This window comes from Polyodon spathula, chromosome 45, assembly GCF_017654505.1.
Source record: "Polyodon spathula isolate WHYD16114869_AA chromosome 45, ASM1765450v1, whole genome shotgun sequence".
NCBI classification, from domain to species: Eukaryota; Metazoa; Chordata; class Actinopteri; order Acipenseriformes; family Polyodontidae; genus Polyodon; species Polyodon spathula.
In genome coordinates, this window is record NC_054578.1 from 341,810 (window position 1) to 367,374 (window position 25,565).

At 39.3% G+C, this 25,565-nt stretch overlaps 1 protein-coding gene across 1 annotated transcript; it reads right to left on the reverse strand.

Moving 5' to 3' along the window:
* Nucleotides 1–275: 275 nt before the first annotated feature.
* Nucleotides 276–19,350, reverse strand: LOC121305911 (myosin heavy chain, fast skeletal muscle-like). Its single transcript, XM_041237566.1, has 41 exons — nucleotides 19,308–19,350; nucleotides 18,691–18,740; nucleotides 17,918–18,133; nucleotides 17,366–17,509; nucleotides 17,123–17,279; nucleotides 16,829–16,856; nucleotides 16,631–16,742; nucleotides 16,447–16,539; nucleotides 16,275–16,338; nucleotides 16,085–16,183; nucleotides 15,898–16,001; nucleotides 15,683–15,821; nucleotides 14,732–14,850; nucleotides 14,490–14,639; nucleotides 14,215–14,385; nucleotides 13,828–14,131; nucleotides 13,575–13,648; nucleotides 13,365–13,452; nucleotides 13,162–13,279; nucleotides 12,926–13,049; nucleotides 11,508–11,644; nucleotides 10,866–11,121; nucleotides 9,665–9,907; nucleotides 9,394–9,570; nucleotides 9,163–9,308; nucleotides 8,933–9,023; nucleotides 8,454–8,843; nucleotides 8,244–8,370; nucleotides 8,034–8,152; nucleotides 7,752–7,948; nucleotides 7,481–7,664; nucleotides 6,544–6,709; nucleotides 5,860–5,984; nucleotides 4,175–4,483; nucleotides 3,876–4,079; nucleotides 3,658–3,783; nucleotides 3,245–3,415; nucleotides 3,064–3,168; nucleotides 2,847–2,942; nucleotides 1,827–1,958; nucleotides 276–726 (listed from the first exon to the last, which is right to left on the reverse strand). The coding sequence occupies exons 3-41, from the start codon at nucleotides 18,119–18,121 to the stop codon at nucleotides 706–708; spliced, it is 5,814 nt and encodes a 1,937-aa protein (XP_041093500.1). The 5' UTR covers nucleotides 18,122–18,133; nucleotides 18,691–18,740; nucleotides 19,308–19,350; the 3' UTR covers nucleotides 276–705.
* Between the last annotated feature and the right edge of the window lie 6,215 nt (nucleotides 19,351–25,565).

Here is a 25,565-nt window from a genome sequence, read left to right on the forward strand (position 1 = left end):
TATTGAGTTTAATTCATATTTTCAAATCTCTGAACTGTTTTGAAATGTCCGTCTCAAGATCATAGCTGACGGAGTTGATGTTTTCCCTATTAAAGTAAGTGAAGTGATGTCTATTCAGTTGATGTGTGCAGCAAGGCAATATATTTGCTCAAACAAAGGTTTGTACTGTTTAATAAAAATATATATATTTCTAATATTGAGCAGCCCAATACGTAAATAATTAGTTTCATGTGCAGAATAAAGACTAGCAGAAAAAAAACACCACAAGCCTTGAGTAGATGCTTCCATGCCACTTTTATTCTTAAACTACTAGTGCTGGACGATAATGACATTTTCTGTTATCGGCTGTAAATTATCATGATGATCGTTACTATTATTTGTTTATTTAGCAGACACCTTTATCCAAGACTAGGGTGTGTGAACTATGCATCAGCTGCAGAGTCACTTACAACAACGTCTCACCCGAAAGACAGAGCACAAGGAGGTTAAGTGCATCATATTGGGAAACAGATGATAATATGATTATCAATAATAATTTCTCAACGCAATAAAATAATCAATGCAAAAACACGATCGATAACATCACAATAATCAATTATTGTTTCAACACTAAACACTACCAGCGCTATTACAGGAGCTACTTCACTGTGAAATTCATATTGTATGAATCTCTCTACATTTCAGCTTGACTCTTCTGATGCTCTTCTACTCTGCTGCTTCTTTAACCTTTTGAGAAAGAAATAAATGCATCATTAAACAGTGAGCAAAAACACAACCACAGATTTCCTGTTGAGCCAGTAATGGAACACCTGAGACATGCTAGAACAACACAGGACACACTGCTTGATGCATATTCCTATTCATATATAGTTAATCATAGGAATGAAAAATATAAGCCTACATTTTGGATGTCAGCATAGCTGACGTATCATGTCCTGTTTTACAGTGCCGGCAAACTCCATGCTCATGCTCCCAAGTCCAGTCAGCTTTGATTAGACAGTGTAAAGAGCTCCCCAAATGATCAATGTCCAGTATGTGATTTAGCAGGTCTGTTTTAGGGGGTTGTGCACACCAGAGGTTTGTGCAGAGATCTGTGGAGTGGCCTCATTAACATATTATCTTGCGGGACTTTGCAAACTGTACACAGCATTTACACAACGCCTCGTATCCTATACTATATGCCCCAGACATTTGTTAAATAACTGCTGTCACTATAAAAAACTGAACATTATTGTTGGCTTGATAATTGACATTGTCTGCTAGACCTATCCGCCTTGCATTCACAAAACACTGTACATGACTCATGAATGTGTCTGTTACAAGTTTTGTATCATTAAGAGTCTTATTTTACTTCAAGGAACAACAGGACAGATTTCAATTTCAATAAATCAGAGTCATTATATGTTGGTAAAGTATAAAACATACATTGTTGTTTATAAATTATATTTCATTTGCAGTACTACCTTTGCTAATGATTTGAACTGTGTTACTGTTCCAGAGTTCACTCTTCATGCCAGCTTTGTTTGTTATTGTGTGACAGCCAAGTCCTTTTGTGTCACTACCTGACAGCAAAGACTATCCAGTCAGGCCTGGACCCTGTTCATAGTGTGCACCCTGAGGCACACCTCTGTTAGGTTACAGGTCACTTTATATAGTGTGCAGCACTACACTCAAGAATAGAGTTCGGAGATGTAAACTGTGTTTCTGGTACTCCTTTGAGGAATAAGTAATTGTTTAGATATCTCATATCATAAAACATGGTGGGGTAGTGAGACTGTAGCCCAGAAACGGACATCCCTACCACTGTGATTTCATCTATTACTTACCTTTCCCATATCACGGCTCTTAGTCCTGAGCTTGTTGACCTGGGATTCAGCGATATCAGCGCGCTCCTCACTCTCCTCAAGCTCGTGCTGCACCTTCCTGAATCTAGACAGGTGGGTGTTGACTTGTTCCTCCTGAAAGGCAAATACAATGAACAGGAACGTTTGGTGCCTATCAAATACATCAAGGGATTGCATTCAAATGAAAAGTAATGTGTTACTGTCAGTTCCTGTGACTGTGTATATCCACACAGACACTTTTATATGTCAGTTCGTTTGCATCACCAAAGCTATGGATCATGTTTTCTGTTTATAACACATTCTCAGGAGTGTACCCGAGCAATTGGAAACATAACCCGATGAGAACAATATGCACTAGCCAGTGGAAATGGACACTGAGTGGATCCATTTGAATTCAATTTCTGAAATTGAAATGAACCAGAAGGTAAAGCTGCCATTTTACATCTTGAATATGTTTTGACATGCAAATAAATAAAGTCCTAAAAAAAGGGAATCACACCTATCGTAAAAATGAAAAATGTTTTGGTATTATGCCTACTAGTAATCTATGCAGCTTGAGGCCGTGGTATATAGTAATCTAAACCATAGCACTGAAATAGTGAAATACATTTTGAATAGAGCTTTATCCCTGAATTTTCTACTATAGATAGTTGACTACAGTAAATATCTTGCTAATTTATTTTCAGTTTATGAACATTTTGTGCAATTTAGTGTTAATTCTGCTAAGCTTTGTACCACCAAATCTCCCGGCATGAAAAACTGCTTTAAAAAATCATTTAAAATTAACACCCATGTTTATAGATCCATTTGGTTGAAGTCTGCAGCCTGACGAAGTCTTTTATGCTAATTTAAAAAAAGCCACTTTGCATGCAATTACATCATCGGTTTAATTAGATCAAAATTCTAAGGGTATGTCTGCAAAGGTGTTAAGGGTAGTAATTCAAGAAAACAGCAATGTCCTAAAATAAAGGGCTATATCAAAACCAGAAAAGTGTCACTTACAGCTTCCTCAGCCTGTCTCTTGTAAGCCTTCACTTTCAGCTGCAGCTTATCAACCAGATCCTGGAGTCTGATGATATTCTTACTGTCCTCTTCTGCCTGCAGGCAAATAAAGAAATGAATAAATAAATAAATAAATAAATAAATAATAACACATTATAAAATGAGTAATAATGTAATGCTGAGACTTCATTAAAACTTTCAGAAACTGGTGTATTACCTGGTAGGTGAGCTCCTTGGCTCTTCTTTCATATTTCCGGACTCCTTTAACTGACTCAGCACTACGTCTTTGCTCAGCTTCAAGCTCATTTTCCAGCTCGCGCACCTGGAAATTATTGCAAATATTAAACCCAGTTCAGTTCCTTGTACAAGGGAATTATTAGTCTGTATGTTCAGCTCACCCTGGCCTCCAGTTTCTGGAGCTGTTTCTTTCCACCCTTCATGGCCAGCTGCTCAGCCTCATCCAGACGGTGGGTCAGGTCCTTCACTGTCTGTTCCATGTTCTTCTTCATCCTCTCCAGGTGAGAGCTGGTGTCCTGTTCCTTCTTGAGCTCCTCTGCCATCATGGCAGCCTGATAGGTGAAGAAAGTAGATGAATGGAAGGGAGTGATTTAGAACTGTTGCAGCAGAAGGAGTGGGGGGGGGGGGGGGGGATTGTAAGGGATTCAGCCACTGGAGCTAAACTCAGTAGCTTGATGGAGGAGCTCTGACCCTGAACACTATAATCAGAAATGTATACCTTACACTGGTGTGTTGAATAGCTTGGGCACAATTGGTGAGGCAGACAGACATACAGACAGACACTGTGACTCACATCAGTAATAGATTTCTTGGCTTTTTCTTCTGCATTTCTTGCTTCCTGGATGGCATCCTCTACCTCACCTTGCAGCTGGGAAATGTCATTCTCAAGCTTCTTCTTGGTGTTGATAAGACTGGTATTCTGTCAAGGGAAAGGTTGTAAGTTGATGAAAACTGATCAATATAAAAAAGAACACGAATTTAGAAACTAGGTGGGAAACAAAATCTTCCAACCTGGGAGTGCAGCAGCTGCACACGCTCGCTTGCGTCAAGGAGCTCCTGTTCAGCCACTTTGCGGCCTCTCTCTGTCTGTTCCAGGGCAGCCCTCATCTCTTCAATTTCAGCCTGCATCAGGGTGTTCCTGCGTTCCACCATGGCGAGCTGTTCCTTCATGTCTTCCTGTCCTCGGAGAGCATCGTCAAGGTGCAGTTGGGCATCCTGGACAAAACACAGAAATCAATAAAATCATTAGGAACATTTCTAAGACAATGGAAGTGTGCTTCAATAGCTGCAATGACAGAAACAGTCCGCACCTTGAGTTGTCCTTGGACGTTCCTCAGTTGTTTCTGAGCTTCAGCTGCTTGGCGGTTGGAGTGACTGAGCTGAATTTCCATTTCATTCAGATCTCCCTCCATCTTCTTCTTCAATCTCAGGGCATCATTGCGGCTCCTAATTTCAGAGTCGAGAGTGCTCTGCATGTGGTCTATCACTCTCTGACTGTTTCTCTTCAGCTGTTCCAGCTCCTCGTCTTTCTCGGCGATCTTTCTGTCAACCTCAGACTTCACCTGGTTCAGCTCAAGCTGGACGCGAAGAATCTTTGACTCCTCATGCTCCAACGAGGCCTATAAAAAAAACAAGCATTGTAAAAGTTGTTATAAACATGCCTGTGCTTACATTACTCCAGTTGAAGGAAATGCATTGGATCAGCTACCCTAGCTTTTGTTATACATTTATATTGTTTTGCAATATCATACCTAAAAACATGACAGCATGCTGAAGTCATCACCTATTACACCAAATGAACCATATTTAATTTAAAATAATTGTACTTACACAAGGCTGCTCCTATACTAATGTGATGCACGGATATATTTAAATGTTCACCAACAGCATTGGTTCCTTGAAAAATATTTGTTGAACAGTAGCACATACAAATGATTGAAAAGGACAACAAGCACTTAACAAGCTACCTTTTCCTGATGGGTATTTGTTTTTTTAACGTTTCATACTCTGCTTTACCTTGCTTTTTTCCTGATTCACGACTTCAGTTTGTGTCTTATTTTGCGCATGCCTCTCACTGGTACAGGTTGAACTAGCTGTTCGTATGTGAAAATTCCTGTTTAAACATTTTCAGGCTTTGAATTCTTTAAAATAAAGCACCTTATAATATATATAAAAAAAAAAAGAATTGACAGTGCTCCCTCGCTATAACACAGGTCTCTGAGGGACACAATATGAGCTTTATAACCAAACAGCGTTATATATAGAAGCAAAAAATTAACCATTCATTTCAATGAATTAACAATGCATAAAGCATCATGCAATCAATGCTATATTTTTTATCCAAAAAAAGGTACCATTCCCACTTGTGGATCATTTTAATTAGCAGTTTTAAAACTATAAATAGCCTGGCTAAACGGCGGTCGGGAGTTCAGTTCGAAGCGACAGACAAGCAAACCAAGTGCGAGAAGGAGAGCGGGTCGGGAGAGGGGAAGAGGGAATGGGCTCGCCCCAGGTTTGGCTGCCGGAGCGGGGCTGAAGCGTCTTGTCTCCTGGAGAAAGCCACAGCTCCTCTCGCAGCAAAAAAGTAAATACATTAGGAAAGATAACAACATAATAGGCCTAATATTTATTTACTTACAAAACGAATGCTGAATTAATTACCAGGTTATCACGAAACACCTTTTTCGAACACTTGAAAATTGCCATTTTTGATAGACAAATCAAAATTGTAGACCTCATGTGGACATGCAGACCCGAATCACTGCTTATAAAACATCAGACTGTCTGCCATACATTTGGAAAATACAGTAACTAATAGGTGTCAGGACACCTTTCTAAATGGATCTTTTAATGACACTATTTCAGTTCTTTGACTAAACAGTCATGCAGCACATTTCTACATGTGTTTCTTTTGATTGTAAAGTATAGAGTAATGAAAATGAGAGAGAATATGCACACAATGGAGATGAGAAGGTGTGTGTTTTTAAGGAATTACCTCTGCTTCCTCCAGGGCGGTTTGGATTTCTGACTTTTCCGTTTCAATCTGCTTCTTTGACTTCTCCAGCTCATGAATAACCTTCCCACCCTCACCAATCTGTTCAGTCAGATCAGAGATCTCCTCTACAAGATGGAGAAGATGAAGATTGCTGTTAATATTAGAGTCCATGATTTAACTGGGTGGTTTGAATATATAATATCAGATTGATTGCAGGTTCTGAGCACATCAGAGCGCTTTAAAACATATCATGTGTTGATCTGATGAGGAAACTGATCCTGCTCTGTTCCATTGTCCATAGGTCTTGCCAGCCGATCTTGCGTTGTTCCACACTCTCCCATCTCATCCATTCTCCCCGCTTGGCCTGGAAAACTGCCTTTACACTCCTGTTCCTCTCCTCCTGCTTTTGCACCTCGTTGACTACCAGCTTCCTCCATTGAGCTGGGGTTGCCTTGAATCATATAATCTGTGACGATCGTGATAAAATACAGCCTCACACATAATGCTCCCTGCCTCATCGACCTATCCAGAGACCAGTCTGTGAGGCCGTTTGTATCCTTCTCTTTCATTGAGTGGTGTCCCTGATTTTACTTGCTGGGGCAGGGACCTTGTTAGATGTAATGCAAGATATGTTTTAATAAGTCAAGGCAAATACCCTGTGGCATGCAATTCAAGGAGGCTTACGCTGTAAATTCTTGTTCTCCCGTTTAAGGGTTTCCAGGTGGTCCAAAGCTTCTTCATAGGAGTTCTTCATTTTGAAAAGCTCAGTGCTGAGAGAGCGAGTCTCTTTCAGTGCAGCCTCCAGCTCTGCCTGGCCTTCTTCAAATTTCTGCTTCCAGTCAGCTAGAACCTGAATGAATATATGTGTCATTAATATACATCAATAGGTTTCTATTAATATTCATAGTAGCTGATTGATCTCAGAACTTTGTCAAGTTGGGTCTTAAAGGATCCAAGTGATTCTGCCTCAACAACATAACTAGACAGTCCATGCCATACCCTCACCACTCTCTGTCTGAAGAAATGTCTCCTTCTCTTTGTTGTAGGAATTTCGTAATATATATATTAGAACAACTATTTCTTTTTAAATGTTATTTTCTACAACAGAAAACTGAGAAGATGGGTGGAGAGTTTGAGTCAGTAATGCAATATGGGCCTCTTTATGAATCAAAGCAATGTGTTTGTGCTGCTTTGGTTGTATTGCCTATACAGAATAGATCATGCCACGTTTGCAAAAATTAGAGGAAGGAAGGGTCATAAATGATGTCGCTACAAGGGCATGTGTTGAAAGTTAAAAAACTGCATTGATCTGGCTGTAGTTGATCAGCTGATCTGGCTGTAGCCCCATGAATTTAAAATTCATTTAAAATTATTATTTCTATACGAATAAACATATATTTGACTTGAATAATTTTGTTTATCAGTTCTATTTTTCCCTACAGTGTTCTGAGTCTCTTTCTGTTTCTTTTCTAACTCCACTGGTCGTCGTTACTGTACCGTGCTTAAAGTATTGGTTCAGGTTAACTGTCAACCCCTTTTAATTCAGCAGACTAATTCAGCTGTGGGATTGCAATATCTTCTCCTTATATAGCTGTCTTTGTAATAAACATATCTCAGGTACCTTGTCGAAGTTTCTCTGCTTCTTGTCGAGAGCAGAGGCTTGTGCATTTGCTCTTTCTACATCAACCATGAGATCTTCAACTTCACCCTGGAGTCTCAGTTTTGTTTTTTCCAGAGAGGCACACTTTGAGTTCACAGCCTCAATGTGCTCCTCAGCATCTTGAAGGCGCTGTGCTAGCTTTTTCCTGGGAAAAGTTTTCAAGTAAGAAAGGGTTAAAGAATGAAAGAATTTAAAAGAAATATAAAGCTGTAAGTTAACTATGATTATTTACTTTGCTTCTTCAAGCTCCTCAGTGCGCTGGATAGCATCAGTTTCGTATTTTGATCTCCACTGAGCCACCTCACTGTTAGCCTTGGACATTGCACGCTGCAGCTCAGCCTTGGCTTCCTGCTCCTCCTCAAATTGCTCCCGAAGCAGGTCACAGTCATGGCGGGCAGATTGCACACCATGAGCCAGGGCAGTCTTGGCCTTTAAAGAATGACGGGAATGTTAAGAATTAAATTTAGAAACAATGCAAATCACTGTATATGAAGAGGAAGGTGGCATGTATTACTTTTGTTTCTTCCTCTATTTGCCTCTTGAGCTCCTCAATTTGCTGCATGAAAGCCTGCTTTCCTCTTGTGAGCTGAGAAATTAAAGATTCTTTCTCATCCAGTTGGCGAGCGAATTCACCTGAAGCGACAATATTCATAGCTATTTAAAAACAATCCTTCCTTTACAACACGTAGAATAACATCATGCAGCAACTGCAGTAAAAGCATACCATTCTCCGTCAGGAGACGGGCTCTTTGAGTACTGATGTCATTGATCTGACGGATATTCTCATCGTTCTTCGTCTTAATTTCACTATATTGGTCCTCCAGAGAACGACACATCTTTTCCAGGTTTGCCTTTGATTACAAGTTGAAAAACATTAGTGTACAAGAACGTAATTCTTTATTGTATATTGAGAGGACAAACTTGTGCTGTTTACCTTGGATTTGGCTACAGATTCCATGTTGCTGGAGAGATCATCAAGTTCCATTTTATATTCACTCTTTTCCTTCTCGAGCTTCTGTTTCACACGCTGGAGGTTGTCGATCTGTTCTCCCAGTTCAGCCACGCTGTCGGCTTGCTTTTTGCGAAGAGCAGCGGCAGTAGCTTCATGCTGCAGAGTGGACTCCTCTAGATCACGCCTGAGCTTCTGAAACTCAGCTTCACGTTTCTTGTTCATTTCAATCTGAGCTGAAGTTGCACCACCGGCTTCCTCAAGCCTTTCACTGATCTCTTCAAGTTCCCTGGAAAGATCAGCTCTTTGCTTTTCAATCTTTGCCCGAGACGCTCGTTCGGCCTCGATTTCTTCTTCAAGTTCTTCAATGCGGGCCTAGAAAATGTAAAATTGAACAGTTGAAATTAAACATTTATAATCATTTCTCATCTGTGAATTGAAAGATTTTGATTTCCACACAATACCTGAAGCTCCTTAATCTTCTTTTGAAGTTGAACACCCAAAGCTTGTTCATCTTCAATTTTGCTCAGCAGTTGACTTGTTTCAAAGTCCTTCCTGAAAAGTTTAAATATATATATATATATATATATATATATATATATATATATATATATATATATATATATATACATAGTTCTTTTTTTAAATAGCCAAAGTTTCTTTAAGATATACATTTCACACAATACAATCTTACTTTTTTATCTTCTCATCTGATTGCTGCTTGTCGTTCTCCAGATCCATTATGGATTCCTGGGCTAGTTTCAGATCTCCCTCAAGCTTTCTCTTGGCTCTCTCAAGGTCCATACGGAGTTTCTTTTCTTGCTCCAATGAACCTTCAAGCTAAATGAAAGAAATAGCTATATTATATTAATATATTTCATTAAGTTAAACCCCATTGAGAGTCTGCATCGTAGGCTTCACTCACATCGTCCACTTGTTGTTCCAGCTTAGTCTTTGCTTTGGTCAGAGTGTTGACTTTGTCCTCCTCTGCTTGCAGGTCATCAAGGGTCTGTTGGTGTGCCTCTTGGAGGGCTTTCTTTTCCTTGGTTAATTTTGCAATGCTTTCATCCTGAGTAGCCATTTCTTCAGTAAGGTTTTTAACCTACATAAAAGGTTTAGAAGCAAAACAAATTCATGCAATTTTCTGATCAGTTTTTTAAAATAAATGATTGTATGTCATTTGCTAAAATCCTCACCTTATTTTCTGTGGCATGCTTCTCCTTCTCCACTTTGGCCAATGTAAGCTCCAGGTCATCAATGTCCTTCTTGAGCTCACTGCACTCGTCTTCCAGTTTCCTCTTCTTGGCAGTCAGCTCAGCATTCATTTCCTCCTCGTCTTCCAGTCTCTCAGTAATCTCTTTAACTTTAGCCTCAAGCTGGATTTTGCTTTTGATAAGCCCCTCACATCTTTCTTCAGCATCAGAGCGAACTTCAGCTTCCTGTTAAGACATTGTGAAAGTATTGTTATCAACAAATGTAGATATGAATGTATAATGTATTTAGTTTAGCACATTTGCATGATATTGATGATACTTGAAAGAATTAGTAACAGGGAATTTATTTGTGGTGCTTTCATCCCTAGCAATCTCCTGAGATACCACAGTTAAAATGAGCCCTTCCCCACTTCCAAAAATGAAATTCAGTTCCGTATTTTAAATACTGAGCCACTGCATGGCACTAATAATGGGATCTTGCTGATGCAAACATTGCCACCCATTTAATAGCAGGCAACTGTAACATAAGCCAATGTATTAAATCCACAGAGAGCTTTGATAAGAGATCGGGATTCACTTTCTCAACAACTGAACTGTGCTTTCTACTATGTTTTCTCACCCCTTCACTGGCTTCTTTCCTGTCAATAACCAATCAGCTGCTTCCCCTATTGACTGACATGCTTTCAGCCAGTAACTTGCTTTGACCCAGAAGACACTTGAGGTGAAATGACCCAGGAAGTGCAAACAGATAACCCGAGAATAAGGCTTAGAAACTGAGAGCTTCCAGTTTCATGTTTTAAATAGAAAATACCTGTGTGCTATAACGTGTTTTTCTCAGACTGCACATTTGCGGCCTGTGTTGCTAATGTAAGTGCTTGAATTCCTTTAAGAGAAGGTGTATAAAATAGTTAATAAAGTTCAGTTACCCTGACTTCACTTAACTGAGTAACTCTTGCTTTATTCAATACTGTACGATGGGGCCCTTTGTGCCTTAATACTACCTATGGTTCTCCACACTCTTCAAATAGCAGACTTCTGTCCATCAATTGTACTTATTTAGTCCATAAGAAGACACTTTTAAATCTAGTGCATCAATCATTCCTCTAGGCTGTGACTAAATGAAACATTGAAAGTAACATCATATAAGTGGACTAAAAAGCCATAGTACAAAACAGACTCGTACAGACTGGACTTGAAGCAGCAGGTCATTCTTTTCCTGCATCACAGAATTCATTTTCTCCTCAAGCTCCTTTCGTTTTGCTTCTGCTTTGGTCAGATTTTCTTTGCACTTTTCGAATTCTTCTTTCATGTTGGCCATTTCCTTTTCAGACTCGGCGCTCTTCAGCAGCGGCTTGATCTTGAAGTAGAGCTTCATCCATGGCCAGTGTTTCACATTCATGAATGAGCGAACGTTGTATTGGATGGGGAAAATGGACTCCCTATAATACAAGAACAAGGTAATAACTTCAGTTCTAGACGACTTCTAGAATTATTTTACATAAGTGCAAATGCTGACTAAATATTACATGCAATATGAATAATACAATGCATCATATGACTACTACATAAGCTGGGCTGATTTTTGACTCTATTAAGAACAAGGGGTGCTGTACTCATGATATATATTAATACCTGTTAAGCCCTACTTGCAGTCATATTACGTAGTTGCATTGATCTGGGGGTTTATTTATTTATTTAATTTTATTATTATCTCTTGAAGTGGTGTGGGATTCAGTACTGTTCTAAATGTTTAACAATTTCATCAGTAACTCAAATATATCAAACAGTTGCAATTCTTCAGAGGTTATAGTATTTCTTCATTCACCTCCTTTCCATCATCTTTTGGAATTCCCTTCTCATCAGAAACCCACGACATTGAGCCTGAGTTCTAGTGATGAGTGCGGCCAATTTTTCATCTCGCATCTCCTCAAGTACACCCAGCAAACCAGCTTTAAAGAACACCTGCATTCAAGAGAGTCACAGTAAAATATGGTTTTGTCTTAGCATGGCGCAACATTCAATTAAGAGACGGGAGTTCACTTAATCATATAATAAACAAAGAGTCTCTGTCTTCAACATGATTGACTTTCATAAGTGTAATGTGCTTTACAATGATGTTGAAATTAGTGCTGGGACAAATATCCGAATTAATATTTTTTGACATGTATTCGGATACAAAAATCAGATGTTCGTATTCTCTACAAATGACAAAAAAAACCTTGCACTTAGCCTCACCAAAATTTTTGTTTATATATTTTTTTAATTTAGTCGTTGCCAATTATTTTTGTTATTTTCTCCCAATGTGAAATGCCCAATTATTATCTAGGCTCAGCTCACCGCTACCATCCCTGCGCTGACTCGAGAGTGGCGAAGACGAACACATGCTGTCCTCTGAAATGTGTGCCGTCAGCCTCCTGCTTCTTTATACACTGCGGATTCACCATGCAGCTGCCCAGGATCTACAGCGTGGGAAGACACAACGCAGCTCCTGGGTGGATAACAGGCAAGCCTGCAGGCGCCCGGCCAGACTACAGAGGGTGCCGGTGTGCGGTGACCCGAGGACACCCTGGCCAAACTAGACCTCCCGACCCCCGGCAACGCTCAGCCAATTGAGCGCTGCCTCCTGTGACTCCCATCCATGGTCGGCTGTGGAATACCCCAGACTCGAACCGGCAATGTCCAGGCTATAGGGCACATCCTGCTCTCTCGCAGAGCGCCTCTACTGGATGCACCACTTGGGATGTGTACTCTACTCTATCTCCTCTCGTTTATAATGTTTGTAACATAAGAAAGGTTACAAACTAGATGAGGCCATCATCTTTCTCGTTTGGTTGTTAGTAGCTTATTGATCCCAGAATCTCATCAAGCATCTTCTTGAAGGATCCCAGGGTGTCAGCTTCAACAACATTACTGGGGAGTTAGTTCCAGACTCCCACCATTCTCTGTGTAAAAAAAGTGCCTCCTATTTTTTGAACTCCTCCTGTTCACTGAACCCTTCTGCACACATAATTTGGAATCCCTTTTGTAGCATGTGTCAGAGAATCAAGACCCAGCTAAATTCTACTCATGTATTTGGCAGGGATGGAATTAACCCCAACCTTGCCAAACTAAAATACAAAATAAACAATCTTTATTTACAGACACAAACACACTATTTACATGCGCAGGGCTTCAACCATGTTACACTATGGAACACTATTCTCAAGATGATGCTAAATGTGAAGACATATTATGTATACTAACCTTGGTGTGGCCAAATTTATACTCCTCGTGATTCACATCAATTGATCCCAGAAGCTTCTCTGATGCTTTCTTGTTGTCCATGAACTGACCCTCAGGGATAACACTTGCATTTAACACTTTGTATCTGTGTCAAAAATAAGAACATACATGTGATTATACACTTTTAATAGCTGCAAAGAGAAATATAAAATAAAGAAAAAACATTATTGAGAGGGTAAACTCAGTGGTGTTGATACCTTTGCTTGAAGTCACCATACAAGATTCTGCTTGGGAATCCCTTTCTGCAAATTCTGATACCTTCTAACACACCATTGCATCTCAGCTGGTGGATAACCAAGAAGTTTTCCATTAAACCTGAAATTACAATTAGAAGTGTGTCACAAACTTATTTTAAAATCATGATACCTGTCACAAACATACATGATCATATTATAATTACCTGGAGTCTTTGACTCGTTGGGAATTATGCAACGCACAAAGTGTGGATGGGTGCTTCTTAAGTTGGTCATCAGTTTGTTCAAGTTCTCCTGTGGAGTGACAGATATATGATACATTTAGCATTTCTAATTTACAGACTAGTACAGACTTTAAATGGTGGGAGGAACATAAATAAACTGGCCAGACTGCAAAAGAAATCAAAAACACATACTCTGAAAAGAGCTGACACCGTCTGGAAGGAGCCACCCTTCTTCTTCTTTCCACCCCCCTTTGCAGCAGCAGCCTCTTTAAATACAAAGTATAATCTTCAGACTGATCAAATACAAATGAGTCCAAAACTATCTTTAATACTCCAAAATGGACACCAGTGAACATACAGTATAAGTGAAAGTGTTGCTGTAATAAAATTAGTCACACATAATGTGATTTCAAAGGTGAATGAATGTATGACATTTTTCCAGTACCTGCAGCTGGAAAAGCGGCATAAAGGTGGGCCAGGAGTTTCATGGATGATTTCTGGTACAGCCCCACTACAGTTTCGTTCAGGGGGTCCTTGTTCTTGTCTAGCCAGCCGGTGACGTTGTAGTCCACAGTGCCCGCATAGTGCACCAGGGAGAAGTGGGCCTCAGGTTTTCCTTTGACTGGTTTAGGTTTCTGGAAGGCGTTGCTCTTGCCAAGGTGCTGGTCGTACAGCTTGTTCTTGAAAGAAGTGTCTGAGGCCTTGGGGAACATGCACTCCTCTTCAAGGATGGAGAATATTCCCATAGGCTAGTGAAAATTAAGATTCAAGCATTAGAAAGAGAATAGCGAGAGACCAAGCATGGTGCAAAGGTTATTATGTTTTTACACACCTTTTCAATAAGCTCAATGCAAGCAGCCAAGTCCATGCCGAAGTCAATGAACTCCCAAACGATTCCTTCCTTCTTGTACTCTTCTTGTTCCAGTACAAACATGGTATGATTGAAGAACTGTTGCAGTTTTTCATTGGTGAAGTTGATGCACAGCTGCTCCAAGCTGTTGTACTAAATACATGTATGATATATATATATAAATATGAATATTAACAATAACAGTAATAAAACAAAGTAGTAAAGAATATATAAGCAGTATGACAAATTAAACTTACATCAAAGATCTCAAATCCTGCAATATCCAGGACTCCAATGTAGAATTGTCTTGTCTGCTTTGTAGCCAGCATCTCATTGATACGGACAACCATCCACAAGAACAGTTTCTCATAGACAGATTTAGACAGAGCGCCAACAGCGTGATTGACCTATTAAAAGATACAAGATTAATTGTTAAATGAGAATAATATGAAGTTGAATTGTGTGCAATGTGCATGGAGGTTGAGAGCAAACACATTACCTGGGGGACAGTCTGCCCCTTGGTCACAAACTCATTCCCCACTTTCACTCTCGGGTAGCACAAGGCTTTCAGCAAGTCAGCTGAGTTCAGTCCCAACAGATAGCTGACTTTATCAGCCACTGAAACCAAACACATAATCTTGATGTTAGTTCAATCTGGCAACATCTGGCAATCCTAGATGTTTAAATGGGTTCTTATTTATACAATATATACATGTGTTTTTCATTGCTGTTAGGCCATGTGTTTCTCAAACTCTTTTTAACTGTGATGTCAGCTAAAAGTTTTGTGGTGTAAATGTTGGGTTACAGGGCATTTCTAGAGAATCACACCTGTTCAGTAATCAATCAGGTTGTTTACATTCCAACTTTCTATTATTATTAATGAGTCATTTAGCAAATGCTTTTATCCAAAGTGACTTACAAGAGACCATGGTGAGAACTATGCATCACAACTACTGCTGCTGAAAAGTCACTTACAATAGGACCTACGTTTTACTCCTCATCCAAAGGCTTACCATATAAATTAATGTTCCATAAAGTACACAAAAAATGCAATAGCGATATCTTTCCCTCTCGGGTAGCACAAGGCTTTCAGCAAGTCGGACAAGTTTAGACCCACTTTATCAACCAGTGTAACAGAAGATATTTCCTGTACTTTGCGGTTTAGACCTAAATCCATTTTAATCTATAAATTGATGTAATAGTTATATATTATTGCATTGAAATGTGTAACAAATTATCTTAAACCAAATATGGTACATGTGTGAGCAGAAACAAGCATTCTTTAATACTGTGATCACAACAAAATAATTAATTAAATTGAATATTATGTTAATCACAAAATAATGCATATTGCGTTTACTGCTATATGAAAATTAACATGAATTAAATAGATATGATAAGATTATGAATTACAGCACACATATTGCCTGTGCTTGTAAATCAAAGTTACCTTCAGTGCCGTCTGGCTCAGCCTGCTCCTCACGTTGCTTCTGCTTGAACTTCATGTTACCATAGTGCATCACCGCACCAGTGATCTTGTAGATGCCCAATTTCTCTTCATTGGTGAACCCAAGAATGTCAATGGCAGACTGGATAATAAAAACAACATTAGGCACATATAAAAGGTAATGAAATCATTAAACAAAGCTAATCAATGAAACTTACATCTGTGGCATCCAACTCCTCCTTGTCGTCAATGCTGGCGACGGTGATCTGCCCTTGACTGATCATAGGGTAATCGTAGGGGTTGGTGGTAATGAGAAGCATGTCTGGAAGGAAGACAGCAACAAACAATTATTTCGAGACAGACAGATCAATCAGCCAGTTAACAGAGTGATTTAGTTTCACCTACCAATAAGTTCTGGTTTGTGGTTGGTCATGATCTGATAGAAGATATGGTAGCTCCTTTCTTCTTTCAGCTGAAATGTTACTCTGGATTTTTCCAGCAAGTCTGTGATGAATAAGTACAGTCAGCATTTTAAATGTCTAAAAATAAGACACAAATGTAAAGATATGTTACAGCAGAAAAAAAATAAACGTACAGGTCTCAATATCAGCGGAAGCCAGTTTTCCTGTTGCTCCGAAATGAATTCTGATAAATTTACCCTGAATGAAAATAAAAAGAAACCACGTCAGTATGCTAATGCACTGTTAATGGCTCCAGAAAGTCCAAGCATGCAGTAATGTAACGGAAACAAAAGCATTGTCACTTACAAAGCGAGACGAGTTGTCATTCCTCACAGTTTTGGCGTTACCAAAAGCCTCCAGCAGAGGGTTAGCTGAAATGATCTGATCCTCCAGGGTTCCCTATATAAGACACAATCCAAGAGTTAGTTAATGGAACTGGGACCCGTTGAATGTTCCGTACTATTTGATGTCATTGACAGAAGTTTCCAACCTGGACTTTTCCAGGAGCTGGCTCTTTCTTCTTCTCACCAGCCACTGCGATTGTCGCAAAGTACTGGATGACACGTTTGGTGTTCACAGTCTTTCCTGCACCAGATTCTCCACTGAATGCAAGAGAAAAACATGTTAAGATTATATTTCTGGGGAGGTTTATGTTTTAATAATTCTTGTAATTATACCCCATACTTACGTGATCAGGACTGACTGGTTTTCACGATCTGTAAAGGTAATTATTTTAAGAATTTGATTAAAGATGGTATCTGAATTATTATTTAGTTTAACTGAAGATAATGAGTAACAGATCCAATGTGGGGTCTCAGTAAGTCAATGTCTACATTTTAATTTATTTCCCCTGTCATGATGTTAGCATTTATAAAAGCAATGCTTTTCATAACATTTCATTTATGATATACGAGATCCATTACTTCACCAAAAGGCATGATATTTACTCCAGATAAAATCAGTTTGATTATGAAATACTTACCAGTAAGCATGAACTGATAGGCATTGTCAGAGACAGAGAAGATGTGTGGGGGAGCCTCCATACGCTTCTTGCCTCTGTATGCATTAACACAAACCTTGTCGTACACTGGAAGCCACTTGTATGGGTTCACAGTAACGCAAAACAGCCCAGAGTAAGTCTGAAATTGTAAAATGGAAAATTAAATACAGTTCATTCATAAGAATCTTTTGATTGTATTTATTTATTTTGTATGAACACTCTTACGTAGATCATCCATGCGGCATAACGCTCTTTGAGGTTATACAGCACAGTTGGTTCACTGAGGTGGGTCATCATGGCCATGTCCTCAATTTTATCATACTTGGGAGGGTTCATAGGGTAGACGTCATCTTCCTTAGCAGTGACGGTCTGAAATGCAAAAAAAGGACAAACTTAAATTCTGAGAAACAAAAACCTGTGTTTTTGAAAGGCAAGGGTTTGATACATCATACTTAGTTACAACAAAATTGGTTTAACTGTCTGTGTAAGTTTATATCCATTTATATGTGTTTCATGTCAAGATATTATAATTGCTGGTACTCAGAATATTGGGCTATATCCTCACTAATATGCAATTTGCATGTTTTTAAAATAAAATGTTAATGTTAGAAAACTACTTAAAAAAACAAAGGTTATCCAAAGCATTTATCTAGCATAAGGAAAGTGCATGCTACCCAAGTAATGTGAAAGAGCAGGCTACCCTGTTTCATGCAATGCAGTAGTAAATAACAGAAGTGTAAGCCATAAAAGATGATGTTTTACTCTAACGTGACTTACTTGTCCTTCCAAAGTTTTTACAGTGACTTTGCTACCTTCTTTACTCTGGATAACACCTTTCAAGTACATCTCTTTGGCATCTGCTACGTAGCACGCAGTTTTTGCATCAAAGGGTTTGCTTTGAGCCTCAATTCTTTCCCTCTCAGGTTTCCGGAGGTAGATGGCCGCCGGCCCGTATATCTCCATCTCTGCGTCCGTACTCATGATGACGGTTTACTGTGGGAATACAAAATGAAGACAGTTAGCTGAACATGTTGGTCATTATTCTATTATATCTGGACTGCAGAAATGCACAGTAATGTAAAACCCAGTGATCAGTGGCAAGCTGGTGTAACGAGTTCATTCAATTGTTTCAGTTTAAACCATGTGGTTCCATTCCTGGTGTAACACTGATACCCTCCTGCCAAGGCCAATAGATCTGATCTCAAACATGAAAAAATTTAACCAAAACCAATTAGTGCCGTACAGAAACCAGGACCAGAGGACAGGGTTGTAAATTAGACTTGTATGGAAAGGGCTATCTAGTCATGTTGTTGAGGCAGAATCACTTGGATCCTTTAAGACCCAAGTTGACAAAGTTCTGTGATCTGCTACTAGGATCCCAGTGAGCCTAGATGGGCCAAATGGCCTCCACTCATTTGTACATTTTACATTTTGTGGTATAGGACTGGAACAGGCCCACCAAGAGAAAGACCATGGTATTGTAATTTGATCCTCACAATTATCTTATTAATGATGTCATTCACAAGGCAGATTTTACAAATATTCCTTACCTTCCTTTACAGCAAACGTAGGAAGGTGGTGATTTTGATACTCCACAGCACTGCAAATAAAAATAATTAATTTATTCTTGCTCTTCTAATTTTTTTATCTTGCTCGTACTGGACTTCCCTAAGCATTTATTCAGTGCACTAATACTGACTCCCGGTCACTGTAGATAACTCTCAATAGAGGATCTCACTGGACTCCAGTAGACCACTGAAATGAAGACAACACAACACACCAGTGTTATGAAACCCAATTAAAACACATAAGTTTGTGTGAAATCTTTAGCACATGACCATAAAAAACAGTATTGATGTAGCATTATTAGTAGTATTGTTAGATATAACAATAATGTATTTATTTACAATCTCTAGTAAAGAAATTGATAACACAAATCCAATCCACAATGGGCTGACCTATCCTTACAAAGAACAATAAAGGAAATCATAACAAAAAATATGGTTGTTGAATTAGCAATTATGCAACATTGCATGTATTACCGGGAATATGTATATGTATTAAAATCTAATACTGGACCATTTAAAGGAATTACAGAATTCCATGTAAAGAAATTAATATATACAAAATTATATAGATACAGACACTTAAACCTAAAGCAACTTACCACTACTTGACACGCCTATCAGTGAGGGTGAAGGCTCTGCGCTTCTCATTTTATTAAGAACATTTTGCCAGCCCAGCAAAACTGGCCGCTCTATAAGGACATGAAACTTTACTCACTAAAGATACCCCCAACCCCCTCTGAAACTTTATTCCATTTACTATTTGCGTGTGTCCACAAGATTTGGCTAAAGGTTATGATGATAACACAATATTTCTTGAAGCTGATCCAGTTAAGTTTGTTATTTCATATGTTCTTCTATTTGTGCCTCATAGGCAGATCATATTGGGAGTTAGATGTTGTGCATTTAATGACTGAGGCCCCTATTGGGTTTATCAGATTAAACTAAATGCATCCAGTAAAAATGGATTGTAAAGAATAACTTACCAAAATTAACAGAACAGCCAGCATTGAACTTTTAATTCAATATTAAACACATTCACACACACACACACAATCACTCGAACATGATCATTCACATAGGAAACATACATGAGGAGGCAATTACTACTCATGAAGCTATATTTTTTATAATTCTAGAGATACTAGGGTTGCCTCCTTTCCATGGATCATCATGGGTTTGAGGAAGTCACCTCTTGTCACCTGCTATAGGAACTATAAGAAAGAGTTAACTTTTACATATGTTTGGCAACTTGGCCTCAGACTGTGTGTGAATGTGAGAAAGTTAGTGTCACGTGAGCGCAGCTCAACAGGGATGTTAAGCAATATTTCATCCAGTCAGTGGGCAGTCGAGTGACCCTCAAGTTTAAAAGTGAGTGAAGAATGGAAAGAAAGGGGGTTTCTAGCTTTGATCTGTGGAAAACCCAAGGAGGGTTCAATGTGAGATTGAACAGGCTGGGAGAAGCCGAGCAGCTTAAACCTCCATGGAGAGGGGTTCTCGAGTGATCTGGTAAAGGCGCTCTGCGTGGAGTGCAGGATGCGCCCTGTAGCCTGGAGGACATCGGTTCGAGTCCAGGCTATTCCACTGCCGACCATGGGCAGGAGCTCCCAGGGGTTGCATCGTCCTCTGACGCTGTAGCTCTGGGTTAGCTGCATGGCAGGCCTGCAGAGTGAAAGGCAGCGGTGGGCTGACGGCACATTCTGGAGGACAGTGCATGTTTGTCTTCGCTGCTCCTGAGATAGTGCAGGGGTGGTAACAGTGAGCTGAGCCTAAAATACAAATGGACATTTCAAACTGGGAGAAAAAAGGGTTAAAATTGGCAACTGCTAAATTTATATTTAAAAAAAAAAAAAATCTCCATGGAGGTAAACAGGAATCGACAAACAGTAAGTAGAGAGCAAATAATAACAGACTTGTGGATACAGGGTTTATACCAGCTGTATAGGAATCCGATCGATAGAGCGCCAAACTCCTCGTTAAGAGGATAGCTTCAGCCTGTACACAGCAGATTTTGTTTTGACTGAGTAAGTGAAATGTGTGAAGCTATAGAGTCCAAAAGAAGATGTAAATCACCAATTTACTAAAGAAGTACATTTTAGCTAAAAACTAAGGAATAATTATTTTGATTATTGTGAAAAAAGAAATGTCTGCATTAGTGTGGTAAGGAGGGCTTTGAGTGGGTGGGTGGTGATGTCAGCGACCAGGAAGCAGCACACACAACCAGGGAAACAGAGTTGAAACAGCTACAGTCGTATATTCATTAAAAAAAGACCTTTACAAAAAACACAAACAAAAGGGAACGCAGGTCAAAAGAAAAGGTTCACAAAACTAAAAACAAAACAAGTACCTTTGTAACCACTTAACAAACTTAGTCGCAATCATGTTTAGCACGCTGTCTCAATGAGTGTCTCTCCTTCTCCAACCAACACCTTAATGAGCCCAGAATGTGTCTTTTTATACTGTGGCTGGAGCCTTAACTACCCTTCATTAAGGCTTCAAAAAGGTTTTTATTAGATGGGGAATTAACCTCATCCTTGCCACAATACACAAAATAATAATAATAAGAATAATAATAATAATAATAATAATAATAATAATAATAATAATAATAATAATAATAATAAATAAATAATAATAATAATAATAATAATAATAATAAATAATAATAATAATAATAAATAATAATAAATACATAAATATATAAAAGTGGCGGGTACCTCATCACAATTAGTTTTATTAGAAACATTTCAGTGTTTACATTAAGATAACTGTTCATTCTGTGCTGTTTAAGTGCTAACTGCAAGGCTACTGAATATTACATTTCTTGTAATGTAGTCAAACAGCTGTTGTGGACATTAGCAGACACACATCACTCAGAAGGCATCTTGTCAGACTAGCCAAACAGAATTGGCTTGATATTTTACATTTTATTACCCTGTAACATTACCCAATCTTGGTACTAGTCCCATACTCATCTGCTGGGTCGCTGGTTGTTCCAATTTAGAACTACCTGAAGCAGTTAGTGAAGCTAAGGACCAAGAAGACATTTCTGGGGCTAGTGCTTATTGCTCTAATATAGTGGTGGGCAACCCATGGCCCACGGGCCGCTTGCAGCCCACAACACATGTACCTGCAGCCCCTTTCCAGCTGAAAATAAACTTACAAAATCCCTCGGCCAGCATCTACCTCCCTCACTTATCCATCAAAGAAAAAATCCCAGGGCTCTCGAATGGTGCATCCAGTAGAGGCGCTCTGCGTGAGTGCAGGATGTGCTCTACAGCCTGGACGTCGCCGGTTCGAGTCTGAGCTTTTCCACAGCCGACCGTGGACGGGAGTTCACAGGAGCCGGCACTCAATTGGCTGAGTGTCGCCAGGGTGGGAAGGTCTAGGTCGGCCAGGGTGTCCTCAGGTCACCGCGCACCAGCGACCCCTGTAGACTGGCCGGGAGCCTGCGGGCTTGCCTGTTAGCTTCCCAGGAGCTGCGTTGTCCTCCCACGCTGTAGCTCCTGGGTGGCTGCATGGTGAATCCGCAGTGTGTAAAGAAACGGTCGGCTGACGGCACGCGCTTCAGAGGACAGCGTATGTTCGACTTCACCGCTCCCGAGTCAGCGCAGGGATGGTAGCAGTGAGCTGGGACTAAATAAGAACTGGGCATTTCAAATTGGGAGAAAATAACCAAAAATAATTGGCAACGACTAAATTAAAAAAAATTTAAAAATCCCTAGTGAGTTAATGCTCTCTTCCATTGATGAATATAAAATTAAAACATAAACACACACTGCTTCTTTAAACAGTGTATCATTTATTGTGTTAGAAGACATCATCAACCAATTGAAGAAAGAGGGCATTCCCCAACTATGGCAAACCTTTCCAGGCCCTGTTCTATTTTTGGTTCAACTTATACATGCGAACAGACATACTCTGTGATGGGAAACGTCAAAAACAACAAATGCAACAAACCTCACTGCTTCTGTCTTACTCCTAACATCAAAAAGCTGGTGGAAAATATGATCACACAGAAGTCGCATTCAGTTAGTAGTACATTTATGACTTTAAATGCTTTTTCTTTTGTATTGCTGAGTTCAGTCCTTTATTGTTTATATAATTGAATATATAGCTCTTTAAATTAAAATGTAGAATTTTCTCTTGTATTTGCGGTAAAGGGGGTCTTGCTGCCCTTGGAGTTGTTTGAGGACTGGACATGCGGCCCTCTGATTAGCTTGGGTTGCCCTCCACTGCTTTAACCCTTGGTTAATCATACATTTAAGTCTTGTTATACTGTTCTGTTCATAGTGAACTCCTGACTTCTGCTCCCCTGATTGATGAAACATTTTCGTGAGAATGTATAGTCCCTAAAGATTCCCTCCTTCTCCTTCCCAGAATCCTACTGGAAAATAACATTGCAGAGCGGTCGAGAGTTCACCTCTTAATATGTGCATAATATAATCAATTCTACAAACTGGGCCCATTCACTGACCAACTTCGAGAGAAGGATATTAAACAAGATGAAAGAGTCAGATGGAACTCTGCTTCAGAGCTCCTGCATTTGTAAGATGTCACAGCGGCTAGGCCCAGAGGATAAAACGGCCACTTTGAATGCACTGGATCTCTACGTAATTCCAGCGAAAACATTTAAAAAATCTGATTCAGGGCTTGACACAAGCTGATTTAATAAAAAGTGATGTTGCTTATATGAAACAAAATGTCCTGATCACAGTCCAATCATCAACACAGGCGATGAAAGAACTATGACTATTCAATGGAGCCTTTTGGGTTTCTTTCGCATGGCTATGTCATTTTGCAACGTGAAATCCCAGCTTCCCAAAATGCCTGAGTCCAGCAGTGCAGATGTCAAAACATATGAGAACTATAACAATGGCAGAACACATTTCAGATACTGCGATTGCATTGTACCACTGGGATATAATGAGGAGGCTGTGTGGTCCACTGGTTAAAGAAAAGGGCTTGTAACCAGAAGGTCCCTGGTTCCTGTCTGTCTCACTGACTCACTGTGTTACCCTGAGCAAGTCACTTAACCTCCTTGTGCCTCGTCTTTTGGGGGAGGCGTTGTTGTAAGTGACTCTGCATCTGATACATAGTTCACACACCCTAGTCTCTGTAAGTCACCTTGCTGAATATACAAATAATATCCTTTATTTTGAAAATTTGTAGAACCAAATTTGCAGAAAATGGATTTAATTGAAATAGAATTTAATTAATTTTTCTTCATTCAAACTGCAATGATGTTAAACTGTAGCGTTAATACAGCCATGTTATATTAAATGCTCCATCAATAAAATCATTTTATTTTCATGTGGTAAGCTGTAATTGTACCTGCGCTGAGTCCACAGTTTATTGAAATATCACCAGCAGGTTTTATGGTTCGCTATTGGCAGTAAACATACATTTCAAGGGGCTTAACTTTCCACTGCCGTACATGGTAGGAAATACCAGCCAGAAAAGTGTTCCCTTGACTGCGATCTACAGTTGGATGTGTGACAGAATCTTAGAATATTTTTCTGACAGGTTCTGCTCGGGACAAGCAATGCTTTTTAACGCTGTCAGCCAAACTTTAATAGATTGAAACACATCCCACATAAAACGTTACAACCATCTGGTGCATCAATGCTTGCCTATTTCCAAGTATTTGATGAATCCTTCATAGCCTCCAGTCCCTACCCTTATAAAAGTTTCCCACAGTAAAAGCATAGCAAAGTGTAATAAGCCGATCATTAGCACATTGAATGGTGTTCACAGGAGACAGGCTGCACCCTGTAGCAAAATAATTATAGAAACGTGTTATACTCAGTCCAGAGACAATTATTATTCAACTTCTCTTACACATTTAGAGACATGAATTATATACTTGAAGTCAGTTATTATTAAAAATATATTTTTTTTATTAAATAGTAATTCCAATCATAACATAAGGTGTTTTTGACAAAGTTGTATATTGAGATTATAGACAGCATTATAAAGCATTTCGATAAAGTGACATACAACCCCCAAAAATTTTTTTGAAGGATTGCCCTGGGTCATATCTCTAGGGCCTGGGGGCTGAAACCCCCATTCAACATCTCAGGGTCATGTCTGGGGCCCCTCTTTCACAGGGAACCACCCGTTTCCAAATGGCACATTTTAAATATCCATGTCCAACTAACCTGCTTTTTATTTTTTTTATTTTTTGAGGATGCAACATTGACACTGAATAATTACAAAACATATGACATGGTTTATTTAGATTTCCAGAAAGCGTATGACAAAGTCCTGCATAAAAGATTAATTCTCAAACTACACTCAGTACGGGTTCAAGGAAACACATGTACATGGATTAGGGAGTGGTTAACATGTAGAAAACAGAAAGTACTGATTAGAGGAGAAACCTCAGAATGGAGTGAGGTAACCAGCGGTGTACCACAGGGATCAGTATTAGGTCCTCTGCTATTCCTAATCTACATTAATGATTTAGATTCTGGTATAGTAAGCAAACTTGTTAAATTTGGAGGAGTGGCAAACAACGTTGCAGCAGCAAAGGTCATTCAAAATGATCTAGACAAGATTCAGAACTGGGCAGACACATGGCAAATGACATTTAATAGTGAAAAGTGTAAGGTACTGCACGCAGGCAATAAAAATGTCCATTATAAATATTGGATATTGGAGATACTGAAATTGAAGAAGAAGTCTATGAATATATCTAGGAGGCTCAGTTTTTTTTTTCTTTTTACTTGTTTGGTTGCCCTGCAGCAGCTTTATCTGAACTAGGGTTACCAGCTGTCTGGTTTTAGCCCGGACAGTCCGGACTTTAAACTCGCTGTTCGCTTTTCTGGTACACTGAAAACCGGACACGCATTGCCCAT

Excerpts from the sequence above, each read along its gene's own strand:
- LOC121305911 (XM_041237566.1), bottom strand. The coding sequence starts at position 18,121 with ATGAGTACGGACGCAGAGATGGAGATATACGGGCCGGCGGCCATCTAC. Across the intron at positions 13,050-13,161 it reads TATGGTGACTTCAAGCAAAG|ATACAAAGTGTTAAATGCAA; the intron begins GTATCAACACCA and ends TTTTTGACACAG. Across the intron at positions 9,908-10,865 it reads TGCTGCTTCAAGTCCAGTCT|GAAGCTGAAGTTCGCTCTGA; the intron begins GTACGAGTCTGT and ends ATGTCTTAACAG.